Source organism: Emydura macquarii, unplaced genomic scaffold (assembly GCF_026122565.2).
Source record: "Emydura macquarii macquarii isolate MOO-44397 ecotype Brisbane River unplaced genomic scaffold, CSIRO-AGI_Emac_v2 contig_3220, whole genome shotgun sequence".
NCBI classification, from domain to species: domain Eukaryota; kingdom Metazoa; phylum Chordata; order Testudines; family Chelidae; genus Emydura; species Emydura macquarii.
Genome location: NW_027133357.1, coordinates 383,551 through 405,534, shown reverse-complemented (window position 1 = coordinate 405,534; position 21,984 = coordinate 383,551). Strand labels below are relative to the sequence as shown.

At 52.8% G+C, this 21,984-nt stretch overlaps 1 protein-coding gene across 1 annotated transcript in view; it reads right to left on the bottom strand.

Annotated features, from left to right (window-relative positions):
* Nucleotides 1–8,106: 8,106 nt before the first annotated feature.
* SHISA4 (shisa family member 4) overlaps nt 8,107–21,984 on the bottom strand; it is a 28,744-nt gene continuing 14,866 nt past the window's right edge. The window contains exons 2-5 of the mRNA XM_067531649.1: nt 21,364–21,535; nt 17,281–17,414; nt 13,838–14,017; nt 8,107–10,986 (exon numbers count right to left, since the gene is read on the bottom strand). Of these exons, the coding sequence (XP_067387750.1) occupies nt 10,940–10,986; nt 13,838–14,017; nt 17,281–17,414; nt 21,364–21,535 (533 nt within the window). The 3' untranslated portion in view covers nt 8,107–10,939. The remainder of the gene's footprint in view (nt 10,987–13,837; nt 14,018–17,280; nt 17,415–21,363; nt 21,536–21,984) is intronic.

The following is a 21,984-nucleotide window of genomic DNA, read 5'->3' as shown; positions in this document are numbered from 1 at the left end:
CTTAATTAGGGCTGAAATTTTAGACTTACTGGCTGGGCCAGGATTGTATTCCTTCCCATTGTGAATATTTGCTACTGAATTTTCTTCTAGTCTCCTGACACTTTGACAATAATTGTCAGATGTTTGTTAACTAATTCCTTCAACCCCCTCTAGTCCAGTACGATCTAAGCCAGTGGAGTTGTTCATGTTTCCCAGCATTCTCATTTTACCAGCTCTTCATTACTTCCTACTGTCAAAACTCACCCGTATTTTTCTATGCAGGACAGATCTGCCCCCAGTCCCAACCTTGGTGAAACCGACATCGAGGGCTTTCTTTCCCCTCCCCCTTGCCACACGCTGTTGCTTGCTGGACATCCACAGTGGATGCTCCAGAGCTCCGCTCTCAAGCGTTTCATAGTGTGGCTGGCCCATTATGGGGCAAGGCTCACTGCCCTGTAGTTACAGTTGCAACCTACTTTCTGATTTGAAACTCATTTTCAATCCATCCTAAAATCCAGCTCTGGCCTATGGTCTGCTTGAAATCTGGAATACCCCTTCTGGGCCTCAGTTTGTGGTGTGAATTGGTCTTGGAGTTCACAGCAGGGAGCCATCTAAAAACTGACCTTTTTAAAAAAAAACAATCAAATTTCCCCTTTGTATAATGGGTTTTGTTCAGAGGTGGCTTTGAGCAGGTGGGATCACCATGAAACAGCTGTTACGGGCGTGCTCCTTCTGAAATTAGTGTCTGTTACCAAGGGTAGGTCCAAAATCCTATTAATAAAAAATGATTTGGACTTGTTTTCTGGTCCTATCGCTTGCTGGGCTGCTGGCCTCCTTGTGTGAAATGGCAGCAGGGTGCGTAGACTGAGAGACTCCCACCAACCATCCTGTAGTCTAGAGAAGGTGCTCAGGGCTGAGATCCTGGAAGCTGTGAGTGGGAGTGTTACTTTCTACTGGCTGCTAATATTTCTGTGATCTCCACAATCCTTCTGAGTGACCACGCCCTCCTCCGGCTGCTTGAGAAGAAGGCAACTATCAATCCCTTCTCCCCGCGTGCAGAGAAGAATATTGTGTACCAGAGCAGCAACTGGAGCCCAGCTCTCCATTATTGCACAACCAAATCTGTCACCCACCCATGCTGCCTTTGGCAGGGAAGGTGCGCCAGTGCTAGATGTGTGACTAGTTGAACTGGCCCAGCAGATCATTTCACAGGCTAGAGTTACGATGCAGTGGGTGAGATGATAACCCAGATCTGCCAAGGTATTTAGGCTCCAACTTCACTTGAAATCAACGGGGCCTAAATACCTTTGAGCAGCCAGGCCAATGAGGCTGAGCAGCAGGCTGGGCAAGTCAGGGTGTTAGGCCCCTAAATACCCTTGAAATTTGGACCTTAGACCAGTACTGGTCCCTCTTCTGAGGTGGATGCTTCTACCCCACACACCTGGAGATGTGAGGGGGAGGATGGTCTTGTGGTTAAAGCACTGGATGGGGGAGAGATTCCCATCTCCGGCAGAGATTTGCTGAGTGACCTTACCCAAGTTCCGTAATCTGTGTGCCTCAGTTTTCCCCATCTGTAGAGTATTTGGGCTTCTCAGGAGCCTGACCGGCCTCTTTTTTTGCTCATTTAGGGTTAAGGAGAATAGGTGGTTGGGAAAACTGGCTTTTCCCCCAGCGGAAAATTTGGATTTTTGTTGGAAAACCAAACATTTTGAGCCCAATGCTGCAAATTTTTAATATTTGCAAATTTTTTTGATTTCTCAATTTTTTCAAAAAAATAAAAATAAAAAAATTGAAAACTTTTGAGAGAAAACAGATCCTGTCTGGGGTAGACAAAAGGCTCCATTTTGGAAAAGAGTTGATGGAAAATTTTCCACCAGCCTTAATTAGGAGTCAGGGTTAGTTGTTTCATTGTCAAGAAGCCTTTAAAGGAAAGGGCTGACCTCTGGTTTGATCCCCCTTTGCCCAGGGAGGCTGGGTCACCTGCAGGGAGCATGGGGCAGGTGCGGTGCTGACCAGGGCTGAAGGGGTGGGGAGCTGGCAGGAGTGGGTGCCTGGCTGGGATTCCCGTGTGTGCAGCTGGCTGCACCGCAGGGCTCCCGCTCAACGCTGGATCCTCTGCAAACCGGGGCTGCAGTGGGAGCTGTCTGAAGGGTGCTGTGCTAGCTCAAGGGCCTGCTCTTTGGGCTGCTCTGCTTAGCAGCACCTCCCCTTTTGCACCCACCAAGCAGTCTGCAGGGCAGGGAGCTACAGCTGGCTCCAGAGGACTGCTAGCAGCTTGGCTCCTGCACCTGCTGCCCTCCATCCCTTGCTCCAGGTGATGCTGGCCTCACCTGTCTGCCCGTGCCCTGGCCAGCACAGGTCCCCCCCTCAGATCCAGCTAGGGAGGCCAACATTGTATGTAAAAAAAAAGGGACTGTTTTCTTAGCCCACCTGCCCATCCCTTCTCCCAATATTATCATCATTATTTTTAATAATAAGCAGTACTCACCTCCATTCACCAGGGGTATTTCTTGCTGCTTTTTGCAGCACTCAGCAACTCCTGATCTTCTTGAACAGAGATGGAAAAAATCAGGGACATCCCTTGTAATAAGGGACTGTTGGCAGACCTAGTTCTAGCTCTGCTCCTGCGGGGAGCTGCAATCCTGCGGCAGGGGACCAGCATCACCCGCTCCTGGGGGCTGAGGGAGCACGAAGCCCCCTTCTCCAAGCTCTGGGTAGTAAGATGCGGGCTCCCTTCCCCTCAGGACTGCTTCCAGCTGGTAGCTGTACCCATTTCAGCCCCCCCCCCCCTCCCCGAGGCACAGGGCAGGAAAGGAGGGGGGGTCCCTCACTAGCTCTGTGGTGGTGGTAGCAGGAATCCATGTGCCAGGAACTTTGCTGAGGGTTGCGGGGCTGGTGCTTGGCATGGCCCAGGCCTCCTGCCCCTAGCAGGCGATGTCTTCCAGCCCTGCTCCCGGATTCAGCTGCCGGGGGGAAGTGGGTGGCGCTGGTGACCAAGGAGCTGGGTCTGCTGTGTGATAGCAGGGCTGCACTGCGCACAGCCCCTGCCTGGGCCTGCTGCACTCTGCTCTTCCACCCCAGGGAGCTGGTAACTTGGACAAGGCAGTAATGGGTGAGCCCTCAAACAGCCCTGAGTATGTAGCAAGCCCAGGCAGGGGCTGCTGGGCGGGGGAACCGGCTGCAATGCCTGTAGCACTGGTCCCTGGCACCCTCTGTGTGTGGCTGTGCTGGCCAGCAGATGTCACCCTCACTGTGTAATTCCTGGGTTTGCAACACTGGAGCAGTGGGAATGAAATTCCTGTTGTGGGCGGTCGCTCAGGGCTCCTGCAATGTGCGCGTTGGCTAGCTCAGCTCTCTGCATGTCAGTGCTGGGGTTAGGGCTAGTGCAGGCTCATTGGCCCATGGACTTGTCTCCTCCCACCTGCAATAGGGCAGCCTGCCCCCTTAGGGCTCCCATTTCCTACAGCAAGTCATAAGAGGACAATGAGTGATGCAAGGGCCTTGTCACTGGGGCAGATGGTGTCTTAAGCCCGTGTTCAAGCAAAAATCCCCTGCTGCATCTGGTACAAGCACCCAGCCCCTCGTTCCCCTGCTGGAAGTGGAGAATCCCAATCACCACTGCCCCTGGGCACAAAGCCCCTCTATTTAACCAGCAGGGCGCCCTGAGAAATCCCCTCGTCCCATCACTGTGTGTTGCCAGTGCTTTGGTACAGCCACAGGGAGACTGCAATGTGCGCCTGTGCTGCCATCTAGTGCACACGGAGCAGCAAGCAGTGGAGGGAGCACAAAGCCCTGGCGTGGGGCTCAGCCAGCGGAGAACAAAGGCCTGGTCTACCCTGCCTGGGAAATTCAACTCGAGATACGCAAGCTATGTACAGTAGCTTGCATATCTCCCGTCAACTACCTAACTTCTACCTGGCGCGGCGTCCCTGAAAACGCCCTCCCTCTTTTTGTGGGGGTGGATTAACACTGTCGACTTTGGGATCGATTGAGCAGGTCTCCACTGCCGCTCAGTCGATCCCGAAGAGGCGATCCAGTGGTGTCAGCAGTGCTGCCGTGAGTGAAGACGTACCCAAAGATTCTGCGGCGTTATGCTCATGCAGTGGCTTCAGCTGCAATGGAGAACAAGAAGCTCCAGCCTCCCTTGGCCTCCTCCTCTGGGAGACTCCAAGGCTGGGCTGCCCAACACAGCAGAGCCATGGCTTGGCTGTGATGAATATTAAGGGGCTTCTTGAGGACGGGCACACAGGCCCCGTGACTCTCTCTGCCTCTTAGCCTGACCACAGTCCCAGGCCCGGCTGCCTACTGTCGCCAGGCAGGCTCCCTCGAAGCCCTAGCCTGGACCCTGCTGTCATGGAGGGGACTGCAGGCTATCCAGGACACATGTCCTTAAATCGCTCTTGTAGCTCTTCTACTCTGACCTCGTTCCAATTTGTCAACATCCCTTTAGAAATGTGGATGCAATAGCCAGTCCTGGTCTCACCAATGCCAAATACCAGCTCCCTGCTCCTACTCTACATTCCTCTGCTTATCCAGCCACAAATCACGTGAGCCCTCTTAGCCTCAGCATGGCATTGAGAGCTCATGGCCAGGTGGGCCCAAGATCCCAAGTCCTTTTCAGAATCACGGCATTCCGGGATACCCTTTCCCATCCTGATTCTAGATGTATGGCCTTGCATTTGGCTGTATTAAATCACGTTCAAATGAGCCCAGCTGACCATGTGATCCACATCGCTCTGTAGAACTGACTTGGCTCCATCACTATTTACCTCTCCCCTAATTTGTGTCTTCTGTGAAATCAGCAAAGATTTCATATTTTCTTTCAGATCATAGATAAAAATATTGACTGGCATTGGGCTGAGAACCAAACCCTGTGGGACCCCCCTAGAAATAGTCTCACTAGTTCATGATTTCCCATTAACAACCACTGTGTTTTGAGATTTCTCAGTAGCCACTTTTTAAATCCATTAAGTATGGGCCATATTGATTTTGAGTACTGCTGATTTGCTAATCACACTGTTATGTGGTACTAAATCATACTCCTCACAGAGGTCAAAGTCTATGCCATCCAATTACCAGATCAACCAGACTAACTTGCCAAACGATATCAAATTCATCCGACAAGCCCTATTTCCTATGGAACTATATGGCTCCAATATTTCTGTTGTCTTATCTCTTTACTGATAGAGTCCCATATCAACTGCTCCGTTATCTTATGCAGGATCAATCTCAGGCTAATAGGCTTCTAATCACTTGGTTCACCCTTTTTAAGGTCTGGAAAACTGGCCTCACAGTGAGAGACTCCAGGTGCTCATGTTATTTAAATTATCCAAGAGAAAGTTAAGAGCCTAGATTAACAAAGGTATTTGATTTCAATGAATGTTTGGAACCTAAATACCATTGTGTATTTGGGCCCAAAACCCAGTGGTGTATTAATGCATGGCACCCAGGTCCAGGGGCCCAGACAATTTGGGGGCTTCTGCAGGCGTGTCAGACTCTGTATAGACCTGGGGGGGGGGAGGTGGCCACTGACACCAGCACTGTGCCCCACTCCCTGCTCCTCATCTTCCCCTGAGACCCCCCCTTGTACAGGCTGGGCCTGGAAGCTGGAGCCAGGCTGTGGTGAGAGCCGCCTGGGAACTCAAGGTGCTGTGGGGAGCCCCAGACCCTTCATCTGCCCTGAGTGGGGCGCTGGGGTGCCCGAGAGCAGCCCCCGGCCCAGGTACCCACCTGCCCCCCTAGGACACGCTGTCCAGGGCAGGTGTAAGGTCCGGGGCTACCCACGGGGCTTGGGCTCCCTGGGTGGCTCTTACCATGGCCCAGCTCTGGCTTTAGGGGGACCGGGCCTTGGAAAGGAACATGAGGACCAGGGGGCAGGACCAAGGGAGGGCTATGTCCCACCTCAGCCTCACCACCACTGGAAAGAGGCTGGCATCGCTAGCAGGGGCTGTGTTTTGTGATGGGACAGCTGATCACCTTCTCAGCCCCTGCTGCCACTGCTCCATGCCTGTCTGAGGCTACTATGCCCATGTTAAAAAGTGGGGGGCCATGCCCTGTTCCCCCATTCTGACACCCCTGGGCTTCCATGGTATGGGGTGCCCAAATGTTCTTTGAGCGCAGGGCATCGATAAATCTTAATCTGCCTCTGCCTAAACCCTAGATTCAGGCACCACTGTGATCTACAAAACCCCCACTCAGCTGCCAGCTAACTCTGTAGGTGTCGAAACTCCACTTAAATTTGCAAGGTAAACGCTCCCTGGGCACCCATGTTTCTGCCTGGGGCATGTGCACTGCTGCCTCAGACTAAGCATCTGCATGCCTGTCTTCCGTCTAAGCCCCAGTACTAGCCATGAACCAGGAGACAGACGCTTCTCCGCCTAACTCACCTGGGGGGCCTGATCAGTGGGCATGCTCAGAGGCCACGTAATGGATCGGGCCACATTCAAAAGCTGGCAGCAGGAGGTGGTGCTAATCACTTTTAATCCAGTGATCGAGCACTCACCCAGGATGTGGGAGACCCTGGGTCAACTGCCTCCCCTCCCCTCACCTAAGGGGAAGGAAGGATTTGATCAGGGGGTTCTCACGCATCTCAGGTGACTGCTCCAGCCACTGGTTTAAAAATGATAATTTGGCTGCCTCCTCCTCTGGCCCTTCCGTGGGAAGTGAGGCGGGCACTTAGCACATCCCCACAAGGAACGCTTGGCTCCAACAGAGGGCTCTTGGCTGAGAATCACTAGCAGAACTAGGTGCCTCCCTGCAACTGGACTTAGATACCAAACTCCCAGAGGGGGCTGGGCTTAGCATACCCCTTCTCCATAGGCGGCCAGCTGGTTTGCATAGATGGCATTCTAAGGGTATGCTTACACTGCCCATGCTAGCTGCCTCAGGCAAAGGGGCTGTTGGGCATTTTTTCTTGTGCTGGAGCCCAGGCACTAGGACCCTGTGAGATGGAGGGGCGGTCCCAGAGCTCAGGCTGCAGCCCATGCCCAAACATCTACACTTCAATAAGAGCCCCTTAGCCCCAGGCAGGTGGCATGGGCCAATGGCGGGCATTTAATTGCAATGCAGATATATATATTCATTGCATAGGGAACCTAGGCACCCAACTATGGCTTTGGGAATTGCAGTGATTTTTTAGGTATCTAAAACTTAGGACCAGCAATACTGAGCGTTGCAATGCCTTTGTCCCCTTGATCCAGTCCATAAGAACAAACATGGGCCATCGATTTCTGATGATAGAGGGTTCTTTAATCTATCAGGCAAAAGCAGTACACGAAGCTGAAGTTAGAAAAATGCAAAGGACTTAAGGGTCATGCTGGAAAGCAGCTGACCATGAGCACCCAGGGCAATGCTGTTACTAGAAAGAATCAGGTGACCCTGGGATTAGGCCATGGAAATGCTGAGGAGTAGGGAGGTGTATCTCAGTATAACATTGGGGAGACCTTACTGTGTTCACCCTTCAAAAAGGATGTTGAAAAAATTGGAAAGGGATCAGAAAAGAGCTGCAAGGACGATTCAAGGTCTGGAAAACCTGCATCACAGTTAGATGAAAGGAGCTCGATCTATTTAGTTTATCGAAGAGAAGCTTAAGAGATGACTTGATTGCTTTCTGTAAGTATCTGTGTGGGGAGATTGCTGACACTGGAAGGCTGGTCAACCTCAGCACACAAAGACCTAAGAGCCAATGGCTGGAAGTTGAAGCTGGAAAGGCGGCACACATTTTTAACAGTGAGGGTAATTAACCTTTGGGACAACTCACCTAGAGCTGTGGTGGATTCTCCTCACTCGGCGTTTTTAAATCAAGAGTGGGTGTCTTTCAAACAGATTTGCTGTCGTTCCAGGGCTCCCTAACTGGGATGTGTCCAAGCGTGGTGTGTGAGCTCCATGTGTCATCCATTCACTCCGCAACAATCTTTAAGAACCAGTGCAGCTGGGGAACCACTGCTAGCTCTTCCACAAGAGAGGCTCAATGCAGGAGTTACTGGGTGAAATTCTATGGTCCACGTTATGTTGGAGGTCAGCCAACACGTGGTCACTGCTGGCCTACATTCCATCCAACCGGGAGCTGTCCCGTAGGGATGCATGTGGAGCAAGTGGATCCTATCCAGCAGGGGGTAGTGGTGCTGATGTGATCCCATCCCTAGAGGGTAGTTGTGCAGAGACACAAGGCAGCCAGCTCCTGGTGCTGCTGCCTCTGGAGTCTGGGAGTGTGTGATACACACCTGCATGTGTGGGACATGGCAGACGCATATCAGCCTCACACCCTTCTCCCAGTTCAGTATGATGGGGCTTTGTTGCTTTTACATCAGTGACCTTCAAGGTTATTTGTATTTCAGTAGCCCCTAGAGGCCCCAGCAGGGTGCCAGGTGCTGCACACACACATGGTGAGAGGCAGGCCGCGTCCAGAGAGCTTACAGTCTCACAAGACAAGACAAACGGTGATGGGGAAACAGACGCACAGAGATTTGCTAAAGGTCACAACCGGCAGTAGCAGAGCTGGAAATAGAACTCGGATGTCCAGCACCTGAGTCTGGTGTTCTATCCACCACTCCATGCTGCCTCCCATCAGTGGGTTAAGATGACAAATGGGCTCCCTGGGACTAGTAGGGAGGGTTTGAAGCAGCCCCATTGTTATGGGGAAAGAGGTTTTTCTGGCTAGCACAGAGGCCCAGGGAAAGCAGGACAGGAGTTTGGCTGATTCTGCCAGAGCAAGTGGGGAGGGGTTGTTCCCCCCACACACTCACAGGGGAGCTTAGGCGAGGTGAGAAGCAAGTGCCCGCTCCAGCTCCTTGATTTGCCATGCCCAGCCATGTTGGGGTGATGCCCTGTGCTGGGGTCGCAGGGAGACAGGGATAGGAGGAGCACTCTGCCTGCTAGGGATAGCCAGGCTGGGATTTGCAAGCTGGTTTCTGCTCCCTTTGGGCCTCCTGAGCAGCTGAAGGCAGAGACACTGACTGGGCCCCCTAGGGGACCACCCTCTCTTGTCAGGGACCATGTAAAGAAATTCACCCTTCCAGCTGTGCAGTGGTCACCCCCACAGTGCAGCCCCTTCCCCTCATCCAGAGGGCCAAGGATTTGTCCCTGCTCCTTGGCCAGGGACTGGGATATTTGACAGCCTGAAGCCTGACTGAATGCGGTCCCTGCCTGTGACAGGCCTCACCCTACACCTATTCCCTATCCCACTCCCAAATCTCGGAGCACAGAAGGCGTGTACTTGTGCACAGGTTTAATCCAGGTTTTTAGTGCACACCAACAGACACACTTGTCATTCCAGCTATGACAGTGCAGAGTCCTGAGGGTAGCAGGAGGAAGGTGCATGCCGGGAGCAGGAGTACACCACACACAGGGTGACAAGGCAGCTCACCACCTGCCTCGAAGCCTTACTCCTACTTCTTGGGGAAAAGAAAAATCTCAGGCTCCAGAACAGGGGGTCAGGAAGGGAAGCCAACCTGGCCTGCAGTGGGGAGGAGGAGGAGAATTTCCCTCTGGCCTGCCCTGCCCTGCCCTGCTGAGTGCTTGTGTATGTCTGCACAGCTGTGTGTCCTCTAGCCTGAGGGGCTGAGAAGTGCGATGCCGATCAGTGTCAGGGGAGAAGGCATTTCTCCAGGAAAATCTCAGCTTTGGAATTCCCACTCCAGATCTAGGTGATTCTTGTGAAGCTTGAGTATGAGCTCCCCAGCAACTACTCCCATAAGCCACCTAGACCCAGTGAGCCCCTAACCTTGGAACAGATCCCTATGGGTGGCCTGGCGCCAAGCGCTGCACCCTTGGCCAAAGGGACATAGGAGGTGATAGCAGGGGGGCACTGGAGCTCACCTGCAAGAGCTATGGTTGCACTTGCTTTGTAGGGTCTGAGCTGCATGATGCTGGCCATAAGCTGGATAGAAGCAGAAGCCTCCTGCCATCCAGGGGTCATGAGAGGAGCCCTCTTGGGCCTGGCAAGTGACCCTGGACCCCTAGTGCAGAACAAGGCCATCCTGCTGTCAGTGTGCTGTGCCCAGCCCCTGTGTCTCATACACCCACAGGCTGCAATGGCAGCTCCTGATCCTCCTTGGAGAAGGGGCCTACGGGGAGGCAATCAGTTGTACCATGCCCAGCTCAGCAACAGGACACAGCAAAACCGTCAGTGCTTGCCAAGTGAAACCTTGCTCTGCCCTGGTGCCCACACCTGTCCTGCTGCAGCTGGAAATGGGTAGGGCCCTTGTGCTAGGTTTCTGTCCCGGGTTTGGGGAAAGCTCACCATGCCAGAGGAGATGCTGTCAGGAGCCCCCAGACCCTGGTTCCATGGCAATGGGCCTTAGGCTAACCTGCCCCTTGGGAAGTGCTGACCTCTGCCGGGATGACGAGGGACCCACAGTCACACCAATACAGTACTGCTCCCCCTCACAATTGGGCTATTGAGATCCCGGTGCCTGTGAGCGCTGGGCTTAGATGGAGCCTTGGCAGAGGTGGCTGCAGCGGAGGGAACTCATCCCACAAAGGAGCCAGTGTCTGACTGCACAAGAGCTTCCTTTGTGCATGTCTGTGTATCCCTCATAACTCAGCCTCCTTCACTAGGGCCAGGGAGAGCTGTGTGACCCACTCGGAAATGGTCCAGGGATAGTGGGGGACCCCCCCCACACACACTCAGAACATCCCAGGGGACCCCACTTGGCACGCCCTAGGGACCGTGGGTTACTCCATTTGGCATGCCCCAGGGAGACCCACTTAGCATGCCTTGGTGACACTCCATTCGGACCCTAATCGGCATGTTCCCTCAGTGAAGCAGGCATGAAAGGACAGGGGCATGCTGCTCCGCTCAGCTGAGGAAAGAGGTGGCAAATGGCTAGTCTGGGGCCAGGCCCCTGGTGTCTGTGGTACGCAGGAGTCACAAAGCAGCAGAGGAGCCCGCAGCACAGGGCTCACAAGCTCACAGTTCAGGGGACAAGGTGCTCAACGCTGCAGTCTCTCTGGGATCTCCTCAGGCTCCAGGGTAGGTGGGCTGTGGTGGGAGATAGGGTGGGGGCGCTGTGGAGGAAAGAGATGGAAAGCATCGTTCAGCAGAACAAAGTGCAGGGAGTGCCTGCGGGCGAGAAGGCTTCCACTTTACCAGCCCTAAGGGGCTTTGGGATAATGTGTGAGTGGGCAAAGCTACCCTGTAGTGGCTGCAGCACACACAGCCAATATGATAAGGGACCTGCTGCTAGGGCTAGCTAAGGACAATTTCCTGCCGTTCTGAGACTCAAGGCATGGGTTCTAGCCCAGCTCCCCTCAGTGCGCAAGGGCCATCACTTCTGTGTCTGTATCCAGGGATTCAGTAGCAATGGGCATCCCTGAACATGCAGGCATCACCGGGCTACAAACGAGCCGCCCAGGCTCTCTGACTCTGGCACTGAGCTGGGAACCTGCCTTCTGCTCCCTGAGGCAGGAGATCAGGGTCAGGGGACCGTTCTCCTGCTCCATACCCAGAATCCCACCCTCCCCACTGCCATTCTGCAGGCGTCACGCTATCACCAAGGGCTTGTCTACACTAGTCTAGTGTACGCTTGGCTGTGAAGTACCCATGGCAGCCTGTACAAACTATCTCCAGTTAACTAACCCTGTAACACATGCCAGGCCCTTGCCTTCACTAGGGATTTAACTGGTGCCATGGTACCCACAGACAAGCTCCCTGGGGCTGCTGCCTGCCTCCCCACAAGGCAAACAAACAAGTTCTGAAGACCTGAGCTCCAGCACAGGCCTGGGAGAGTGGCACTCATAGGCTGAAAGGTGTATTCAGGCCCCAGGAAGCAGGGCTGGGGGAAAAGTGTGCAAGTGATAGCATTGCCAGAGAGCCTCAGGCAAGGGGACAGACCTGTGGGTCCAGGCTTTTCAAAGTGCTCAGGTCCCATGGGGAACAACACCGACTCCACCCACTTCCCCCCAAGTCCTCCCCGCATGGGGAACAGCACAGACCCTCCCCAGCCCTGCCCTCCCCACATGGGGAACAACAGAGACAGTCCCTCCCCATTGTGATAACTGGGCCTACACATTTACCCTAATTGTAAGCTCAACTGTAAAACGTGAGTGAAGGCTCATAAAATGTCACAATAACCGATAACAAATTATGGGGAAAGGTGCAGAAGTAAGCCAGAAAGACAGAATTAGCCCAATCAAAAAGGCCTCCTGATATAAAAGGATTGTGTTAAAAACATGCCTGGTAATCAAAAGAAGTGTGGGACTGGAAACCGATGAACCAAAATTGGTGTGTCCAAAACTAGACCTAATTCATAAGTAAAATAATGAGGGGAGGGGCTATTCCACCTATCACTCCCCTTTTGGGGTCCTCAGAAGGGGACTTTGAGGGGAAGGTGGCTCCCACCACGCTGGGGGACTGAAAGACGAGAGAAGGGGAAGGAGCGACTGTCATGGCTGACCATCCCCACCTTCTCTAGGGACCCCAGATCTTCTTCTACCTAATTCTGAGAGATGTCCTGACCAGACTGGGCAGAGAGAGGGGCCCATATGACAGCAGCACCTCTACTGGCTCCAGCTAAATCCCAACCACCACTTGGGATGTGAGAGTTTGTCATTCCCATACCCCCATGTGATTTTCTTCCTTCCCTACCGTATTTCTTCTCTTTCCAATCTCTCTCCTTTATCCTTCTGTCTAATGAGAGTCTGGCTCAGCCGGCCAAGACTGTACATTGTGCAACACTGCTGTGAGCCTGTGACCTGAAAGAGGCAGCTAAAAGCAATGCCCTAAACAGGCCAATGGTGGTACGAGTTGCCAGGTCTCGGAGGGTCTGTCTACACTGCAAATAAAAACTCATGGCTGGCCCATGCCAGCTGACTCGGGCTCGCAGGGCTCTGACTGAGGGGCTGTTTAACTGCGGTGTAGACATTCAGAATTGGGCTGGAGCCCAGGCTCTAGGACCCTGAACGGTGGGAGGGTCCCAGAGCGTGGGCTCCAGCCCAAGTCTGAACATCTACACCGCAATTAAACAGCCTCACAGCCTGAGCCCCGTGAGCCCAGGCCAGCCAGCACGGGCCAGCCGTGGGTGTCTAACTGCAGGGTAGACATAGCCAGACTGGCTGATCAGATCCTGTGCTGGGTCTGGGTTTTTCCAGCAGTGAGGCTGCAAGTGAGAGTCAACCCCAGAGACAGAAGCTGTATTTTCTCTCTTGGCTGCTCTTTTCTTTCCCCGCTTCTGTGCATTTGGCTTGGTTTGTCGTCTAGGAAGCAGGATCAGACTTTAACAGCAGCAGCGACAGCTCCTGCCCAGCTCAAGTAAATTCTCTTTGCCCCAAACGGAAAGTTATTACCAACATTGATACCATCTAAGAGACTGGCAGATAAGGTTTTTTTCCCCCTTTAAAGACTCTCCAGCTAAAAGGGAAAGGGAATGAGGGAGGTTGTTAAAATGAAAGCCTTACTTTACATTTCAAATGCTTTACTGTTACCTCGTCTTTTCTATATCTTTAATAAAGGGTTTAAAGACGTTTAATGGTGTGCTTGCCATGATACTGAGCAGGCGGACATCTCTATATACCAAACCCCAGACCTTGGTAAACACTGTTTAAAACTGGACAATGATAGGGTCATGTTAACACCTTTGACTCTTTGGTTCCCCTTTATTCCATCTCAATTAATACACCACCTCCCCCCCTCACCCAGAGAACAAGGGAGAACCCCCACTCCCTATGGCACATAATGGGTGCTGCTGGGTGCTGAGCCATTTTGAGAATATGGCTGTGAGTATTGGATCTCTGGGCGGAGGATACAGATTGTCCCCTAAGTGATGGGTGCGGGGGAGACCCAAGGGCCCCAAGTTTTGGAGGGTCACAGCTCTGAAAAGAAGAAATCTTCCAGCAGTGTTGTGGTTCCTGTTGCTCTTACCTGCTGGGTTGTATAGCGGGGGGCCTGCTGGGTACATCGGGTACTGTGCAGATGGGGCAGTGGGTGGATATATGGCCCCGGGGGCAAAGCCTGGCTGGGGGGGTGCAGGTCCTGCTTTGGGATCCACAGGGTAGGTGCATGGCAGCTGAGCTGGGTAGCTGGACAGCGGGATCTCCTGGCCTGTGCGACAAAGACAAGGTCCACTCTTCAAGCCCTAGAATGTGCAGCACCGCTCTTCAGCTGCAGAACAAGGGCACTCTGCAGTGAATATTCACCCCCTCCAATCTCCACTCGAGAGCCTTCCAGCAGACTTTCTCCCAACCAGTCATCAAAACACCTCAGACTCCTAAATCCCCCAGGCCCTCTAACAAACCTCCAGGATACCCTACCTCAAGACTCCACCACACAGAGTGGCCATCGCCAGAGATGCCCATTGCAAGAGACTCCGTCCCAAACAACTCCCGGAGACACCCAAGCTCCGGGGGACCATTTCACGCCTGTAGCTGCACAATGCACTAAAACGGCACAGTGCACTGGGGCTAAAATGCCCAGGGAGGGAAATCACTGCCATCCCCAGGCCCCGATCCAATCCTAGGCCCAACTGCCCCAGATCCCTGCCTGGACTGGACCCGCCCTTACAAGCGCCACAGACTCAAGCTTCACCACAGGATCAGCCAGCGAAGAGGTGCAAGGGAGCTACAAAGGCCAGGCCTCCAGCCACCTTCTCCTACAGAATCTCACCCCTGAGATGGGAGATGACTGTTCCAAACCTCCCATGGGGCTTTCAAAAGGATGTGATCTCTTTGGGGCTCTCTCCCTGTGATGTCCCAAGCTCTGCTGGGCTAGAGACCCACATCCCGAGTGAACCCCTCTGCAGTGCACCAGCTGAGGGCCCCAGGAACCTGCTTCAGATGCTACAGAGCACTTGGGCAGAGGTTGCCCCGGACCCACATATGCCCCACAAAACTCACTATCTGCAGAGGGCAGAGATTTCCTCCTTCCAGCCTCACCATTGTAGAGTGACTACAGTGCAGAAAAGTGCTGCTGGGCTGACAACCCCGGACAAAGAGCCACAGAACAAATACAGAAGCAGTAGAGCAAGCTCCCCCAGCCCCAGTGAATGTCCCTCCATCCTGTTCCGGGGAAGGAGTGGTATACTTAGTCTCTATGGCCCATTCATTCCTTGGTCTCTGCTGAGGTGCAATTCACAAAGTCACGTGTAAAAAAGCTGAAAATGGTCGAGAACTTTCAAACTGGATGGTAACAGACCACGAATCCCAGTGATGACTGAATCTAGTGATATTCTAAAACAAAAAAAAGCCCTCAAGCAGGCCCATTGTTTCCATTGCTTCATACTGACTCAACAGACATTCTAGGCATCAAAATGACAATCCTGGAATATTCTTATATAGATGAGTGGAGACTGGGACCAAGACTGTGACACTGGCAGACCAGGTGCCAACTCATGCCAAAGCCCCTAAGCCTCAACTAAACATTGACAAATGAATAGTTGGAAACCAGTCTGGCTCCCCTGTGTTTATTTGTAAAATAGGAATTAGATTTATGAAAATGTGTTTGGTGTTCACACTTTATGGAATGCTTGTAAACTGCTATATGCATTAATCTCACTTATAACATCTGTATTCCATATTACAAGATAATATTTAAGTGTTTGCTCTGTACCTGTAAAACCACCAGACAGGTGAGAAGTATTACCAAGTGTGAAATACTAGTTTACCACAGGCAATGTCATTTCCTGCCCAACAAAAGAAGGCCAGAGAAACCACTTTGGAAAATCAGAGTACAAAAGACTTTCTTGATTGCTCCCCCCACAACCACGAAGAGGAGACGTGAACAAGGACTCATCCCATCAGCCTGAGCTCTGGAGGAAGAGAGTAAAAATCCCTGACAGGAAGAAACTGAATCTCTTCACTGGTTGGACTTTGTGAGGGCAAGATTTCTAAGCATAAGCAAGGGATCCCCAGCTGCTTAGCCTGGGTTAGCCTTACGAGGACATACAGAGTTTGCATATTACAGCAGCCTCTGTTACTTTTTGGAACCTAACACTGGAACTCATTTGTGTGTGTATGTTTATCTGCTTTAACCTTGTAAATAACTAATTTCTTTTTCTTAGTTCTTATCTCTTTAGTTAATTTATTACAGTATTAGCTACAAGTGTTGTCTTTGGTGTGAGATCTGAGATGCAACTGATCTGTGGTAAGTCCTCTGGGACTGGGAGTAATCTGAATATTATTGTGATTTTTGGTGTAAGAGACCATCTATCACAAAGGGAAGCTTCTCTGTGTGACAAAATCATAGAATCAGAAGGTCAGAAGGGACCACAAGGGTCATTTAGTCTAATCCCCAGAGATGGATCAGTGTACCTAAGGGGACTGTCTATGACTCCATGTTGAGGCTGCTGTAGTGCCTAAGGAGTTCACACTTGATTGCTTGGTGAAATATAAGTATAGAACTCACAACCAATTTGGGTGTGTGCCCTGCTTTTTGACAGTTTGCCCTGAGGTTGGTACTCATGCTCCTAAACCACTCCGGACAGCGTGACAGGGATCAGGAGCTGGAGGTGCAGAAGAGACAAGATGGGTTAGGGACAAGCTAGAGGAAATAGGGCAGAAAGGGTGAAACATGGGTGGATGGGAGGAAACAGGTAGAAGTGTCTGTGACCATTAGAGAATATTCCCCCACAGAGCCTGGAATGGAATCCACGATTCCCAAGTCTCACCATTCCTCTGCTGTCAACAAATATCGGTGAAACCCACTAGCAAAATGTCTCTCTAATGCTGTCCATATAGAGGATGACGACCTACTACTGTGATCAATTATTTCCTTAGCTCAAGTGCCAGAGGTCTGTGCAGTGCATCCAAAGGTTCCAACCCCAACGATGACTCATGTGGGTGCCAATAAGAGGCATGTTATGTAATTTCTGATTTTTCAGTTTGCTATTTTAAAAGCCTAGAAAATGACACACAAAAAGCTATGGTGAAAAACCAGTAAGATTACAAAGTCAAAAACACAGAAGGTAGGAAATGCCAGAAATAAAGTTGCCTGTGCAATCTTAATTCAGCCCCGCCCCCCATGTGTATGCATGATGATGCAATCTTTAATTACATGATCCTGTAGTATATTTTCCACAGGTCCCATGCCTCATTCAGTGCACAGGATGGACAGTGCTCAGTTAATGAGCACTTAGTCAATATTTTCCTCCCCTACCTCCCTCCTGGACGGACACAGACATGGACACTGCAACCACTCTAATCGCAACCCTCCAATCTCTCCCCCGCCTAGAGAACTAAACCAATCAACATTTAACTAGTACTTCCTGTGCGTGAGCCCCCTCTGGTGCCTCCTCTGCCCCTCTTCATGGGCCCACCCAGCTCTTCCCAGGCCATAGCAGCGCAGAGGGCAGTCGTACCGCCAGCCCCTACCTTGGAAGGGTGTCCGCATGTGCTGCCGTCTCTGGTACAGGTAGCAGCAGGAGCACATGAAGCAGCAGATGATGGTGGCGACGATGGCCACAAAGAGGACCACAGCCGAGGCAATGCCAGCAATGGTCTTTGGGCTGTGAGACACAAGCAGACGTGGTTATGGGGCAGTCTCAGGCACTGTCCTGAGCGTCCAACATTGCCCTTCCCTGGACCAAACGGATCCTTCACAGACTCATGCTGGCCACTTGCTGCACACAGAAAGACGTGCAGTTCACAGGGAGCGCGTCATCTCTGCACACCAGATGGATCCACCTCCCTGCACAGGATGGTCACCGGGACCTGCCCTCCCTCCCCCAGGCTGTGGAGATGAAAAGGTTAATGGTTGGGCTTGGTGTTTGTGCATGGCTGGGACTTGGGACCCCTTCCCCAACCCTGGGAATGCCCAACCTCAGTCTGGGCAGGGCTTTGACGGAGCAGTGCTGAGAGTCACTGGGGACCCAGATCACAGCAGCAGCAAAAATCCTCCCAAGAGACCGAAATGGAGAAGAGAAAGGCAGGCTGTGCAGAGCTTCCCTAGAGCGGTCAGATAATGTCCCTGCCCCACACCTCAGCCACACTACAGCCACAGCTCAGTGGGAACAGGAGTTGATTCCACACAGGGCTCCGCTGTAGGAATGAGAGACCTGCTGCCACTGGAGCTTTTGGACCCACATGGGAACGGGCATGCACTGGAGCAAACTGCATGTCCCGCCCTGCCCCCACCCCCATAAACACGGCCACTCACTGCCTTCACTCCCCCATACCCATCCCCGTAAACGGCCACACACAGATGACACCCTCCCATACATGGCCACGCACTGCCCCCCCCCCCCCCCATATGACCATGCACTACTACCCCCCTCACATACAGCCACACACACACCTGCACTGGCTGCGCACGCGCGCACACACAAACACACATGGCAAGCAGACTGCATGAAATCTTCAGTCCTGAGTGCTACCAGATGCCAAGTCCCCTTCCTCCCCCTCCTTATTCAGCCCCTCCCCCCAACTCCGTCCCATCCTTCAGTTGTCCCTCCCCCACACTCCTCCAGCCCCTTCTCTCTGCCTTTATCCTGTGACCTTCTCCCCAAGCAGGCAGCCTCCTCCCATAGCTCTCGCTTCCCCCTTCTATCATTTCCCCTGTGGCTGCTCCCACCACCCCACCGACTCCACACACTTGATTCAGGGACCTTTCGGGCTCGTCACCACGGCTGGGCAGCCAACCAGCTACAGCTGCAAACCTTGCCCTCTTCCAGCCATGGCTGGTCAGCAGCCTGAGCCCCATCCTGTGTGACCCACGTGGCGGTGGCCATCCCCACACTCCTGATCTCTAGGCTTCAAGACAATGCACCCAGCAGGAAGTGATGAAGACAGCAGCCCACCTGCGCTCCACTCCACACAGGCTCCTGGCTAACCACTGGGACCAAACACAAAGCTCACTGCTTATAGATCCATAGACTCTAAGGTCAGAAGGGACCAATATGATCATCTAGTCTGACCTCCTGCACAACGCAGGCCACAGAACCTCACCCACCCACTCCTGTAATAGACCCTGACCTATGACTGAGTTACTGAAGTCCTCAAATCATGGTTTAAAGACTGTAAGGTACAAATAATCCACCAGCAAGTGAGTCGTGCCCCATGCTACAGAGGAAGGCGAAAACCCCCCAGAGCCTTTGCCAATCTGCCCTGGGGGAAAATTCCTTCCCAACCCCAAATATGGCGATCTGCTAAACCCTGAGTGTGTGGGCAAGACTCACCAGCCAGACACCCAAGAAAGAATTATCTTATCTTCGAAGCCTGCATTGGACTGGCCCAGGATCCCCCTCCTGCTATCAAATCCTGCTGTCCCAGCACAGGCATGTGTCACAGGACAACAGAAATGCCAAGTTCACCAGAGCAGGAGCTGGAGCTCTTGGTTACAAAGCTGGCTGCTGGGAGAGATCACAACAAGCACTGATTTCAGCTGCTTCTTCCCACAATCCAACCCAAGGAGCCTGGCACGGGGGCAGAGGACCAGGGAGCCTGCAGGGGGATTTAGATGTTGTGAGCACAGTGGTAAGGAGGAGACAATACTGGGCCAGACAGAAGCTCAGTGGCCTCTCTCCAGTCTCACCCTCCAAGCCCCTCCGGTTGGTCAACACTGCTGACCACACCAACCTTCTTATCCCCCTCAGCTTATCCTGCGCCTACAGCTCTCTCTCCCCCCTTCTGTGCTGTCTTACTCTGGTTAGCGCCTAAGCAGCAGAGGTAGGCATGTGATGCTCCAGCCGTGCCCTGGCCACTTGACCCAAGTGTTCAGTAGTGACAGCCATTGGAGACCTATTGCAAGAGCAGCTCATGTTACAAAAAAACAACGAGAGTCCTGTAGCACTTTAAAGACTAACACATTTAATTTCTTCAGGTATAAACTTTCGTGGGCTGTAACCCACTTTGTCAGATGTCTGACGAAGTGGGTTACAACCCACGAAAGCTTATGCCTGCAGAAATTAAATGTGTTAGTCTTTAAAGTGCTACAGGACTCTCGTTGTTTTTGCTGTATACAGACTAACACAGCTATCCCTCTGGAACTTTTCATCATGTTACAAACTCACCCCTGGGAACTCATCTCTGTCTTGCACATGGAGGAACTCAGGGCAAAGGCATTCAGCACAGAGACCCTGACTCTGCATTGCACTGTAGCCCATTTATCCCAGCCACGGCAGCATGACAAGCCAGCCACAGGGGAATTATCCTGGCACTGGGGGAAGCCCTGCAGAAGGCAAAGCAAGGCCTGTGTAATGGCTCTGCACCGCCCCTCACAGCTCTGGCCCAGGGATGTGCCCAGGACAAAAGGGGCATGGCCAGAGCATTGCTGTGCTCTGCTTCTCTCAGTCAGGCTCCAAGGCAGGCACAAACACAGCCCTGCATTTACCAGAGCATGGAGGGAGGAACAGCCACCTTCCACAGTACTGGTTACCCCTGGTCAGCAAGCATGGTCCTGCCCCCACGAGGCCCTGGGATGAACAGTAACAAGGCCACTCCTGCCTTTACCCATTCAAAGGGTCATTATTGGCAACAGTTCTTCCATCCCCAGGACCCTCACCTATGCAGTGCCCTGGGGCTCAGTCCTCCCCTACATTACTCAGCCTCTGTATGGAGCCACAAAGAAAGCTGGGGAGACAGGATGGCCTGAAGGCCCAGCAGTTCCACCCGTCCACATCTTCCTGTGCCTGGCTGAGCTCAGCACGTGCTAGACGAGCAGATGCCAGCCCATGCAGAGCTGATGCTGGTGGGATTCACTTTGAACAACTCACTTCCTCTGACCCCTTCTACTAAAGGCATCTGCCCGCAGGTTGTAACATCGGTCAGCGGCCTTGGGGTCCTTCTGGGCTCCTCAAAGCCACCGGGCACCCAAAGCGTCACAGCAGCAAATGCACCCACCGGGCACCCCACTGCCCACAGCTCCAGGCAGATAAGGTGATGCCCAGGCCTGATTATCACAACTTGCTGCACCTGGGAATGAAAACACAGGGCCTGGAAAAGCTTCAACTGGCCCAAAACGCAGGAGACAGAACTTCCATGGGAGCCCAATCCAGACAGTGCAGCTCTCTCCCAGAATGACCACGTGCATCACCACATCCAGAACCACCTGCAACACTCGCCTCTTTCTCTCTGAGCTCCTCATACACAGATGCACCAATACCCGGCCAGGCACCTGCTCCTATTTGCAGGGAAGGGAGAGGAAGAGACATTGTTGCTGTTTGCTAGTCTTAACCTGTGGGAGGTGTCCACATCCTGTGCTGGTGGCCATCACCCAAGCAGCTAGACAGAGAGCTGGTCACAGTAATGGAGAAGAGACGTCAAAGGCCACAATATCCAAATTCCAGAGGGAGGTGGGCACATGTCTTCAACTCCTGGGATTGGAGGCAGGAGTCTCAGCCTCCAGTAGCCTGTCCATGACCCCTATCGAAACTCCCTCCCTGGGCCAGAACACAGTCATTTCAAGTGGGACCAGTGTACACAGCCATGAGCTCTGGCCAGGCTCTGTGCCCCTCTCACCTGAAAGCAAGGCAGTGCTTCTGCTGCCGCTCCGTGATGAGCTTCAATGGGTCAGCGCAGCAGTAGCGCTGGTAACAATTGCCGCAGCAAAAGGTGAAGAAGTTGCAGTCAAAGCTGGAGTGCCACGAGCCATCCTTGTCCAGGTACCACAAGCAGTCTTCATTCGCCAAGGCTGTAGAAAGAGAAGCCAACTGTCAGCCACCACCCGGACCCTTCAGAGCCGCTGCACACAACAACCCTCCAGCCCACGACTTAGAATGCAGGCAGGGTTTGGGGAGCGCTACACAAGGTCTAGCGTTTCTGCTGCCCCTTTCTGTTTTCCAGTTCAGTGATGATTGCAAAGAGCAGGTGTACAGACAGAGAACAGCCCTGGCTCTTGCTGCAGCAGGCTGCCATGGCCTCTGCTCAAGAATCAGCTCAGGTTTTTCTGAACGCTACACGCTGTGGGAGCATTCAGCCATGCTTTCCCAGGACAAGTCCGTCAAGCTGGGCATAGACTGTGCATGCAGAGTCACTGCCCTTCGAAGGTGGCAGGAGCAGGATGTTCACAGCTAACGGCATAATTGGACTGCCTGGGGGCACAGCTCAGCGGCCTGGCAGATGAACTGCCCTCCCTGAAAG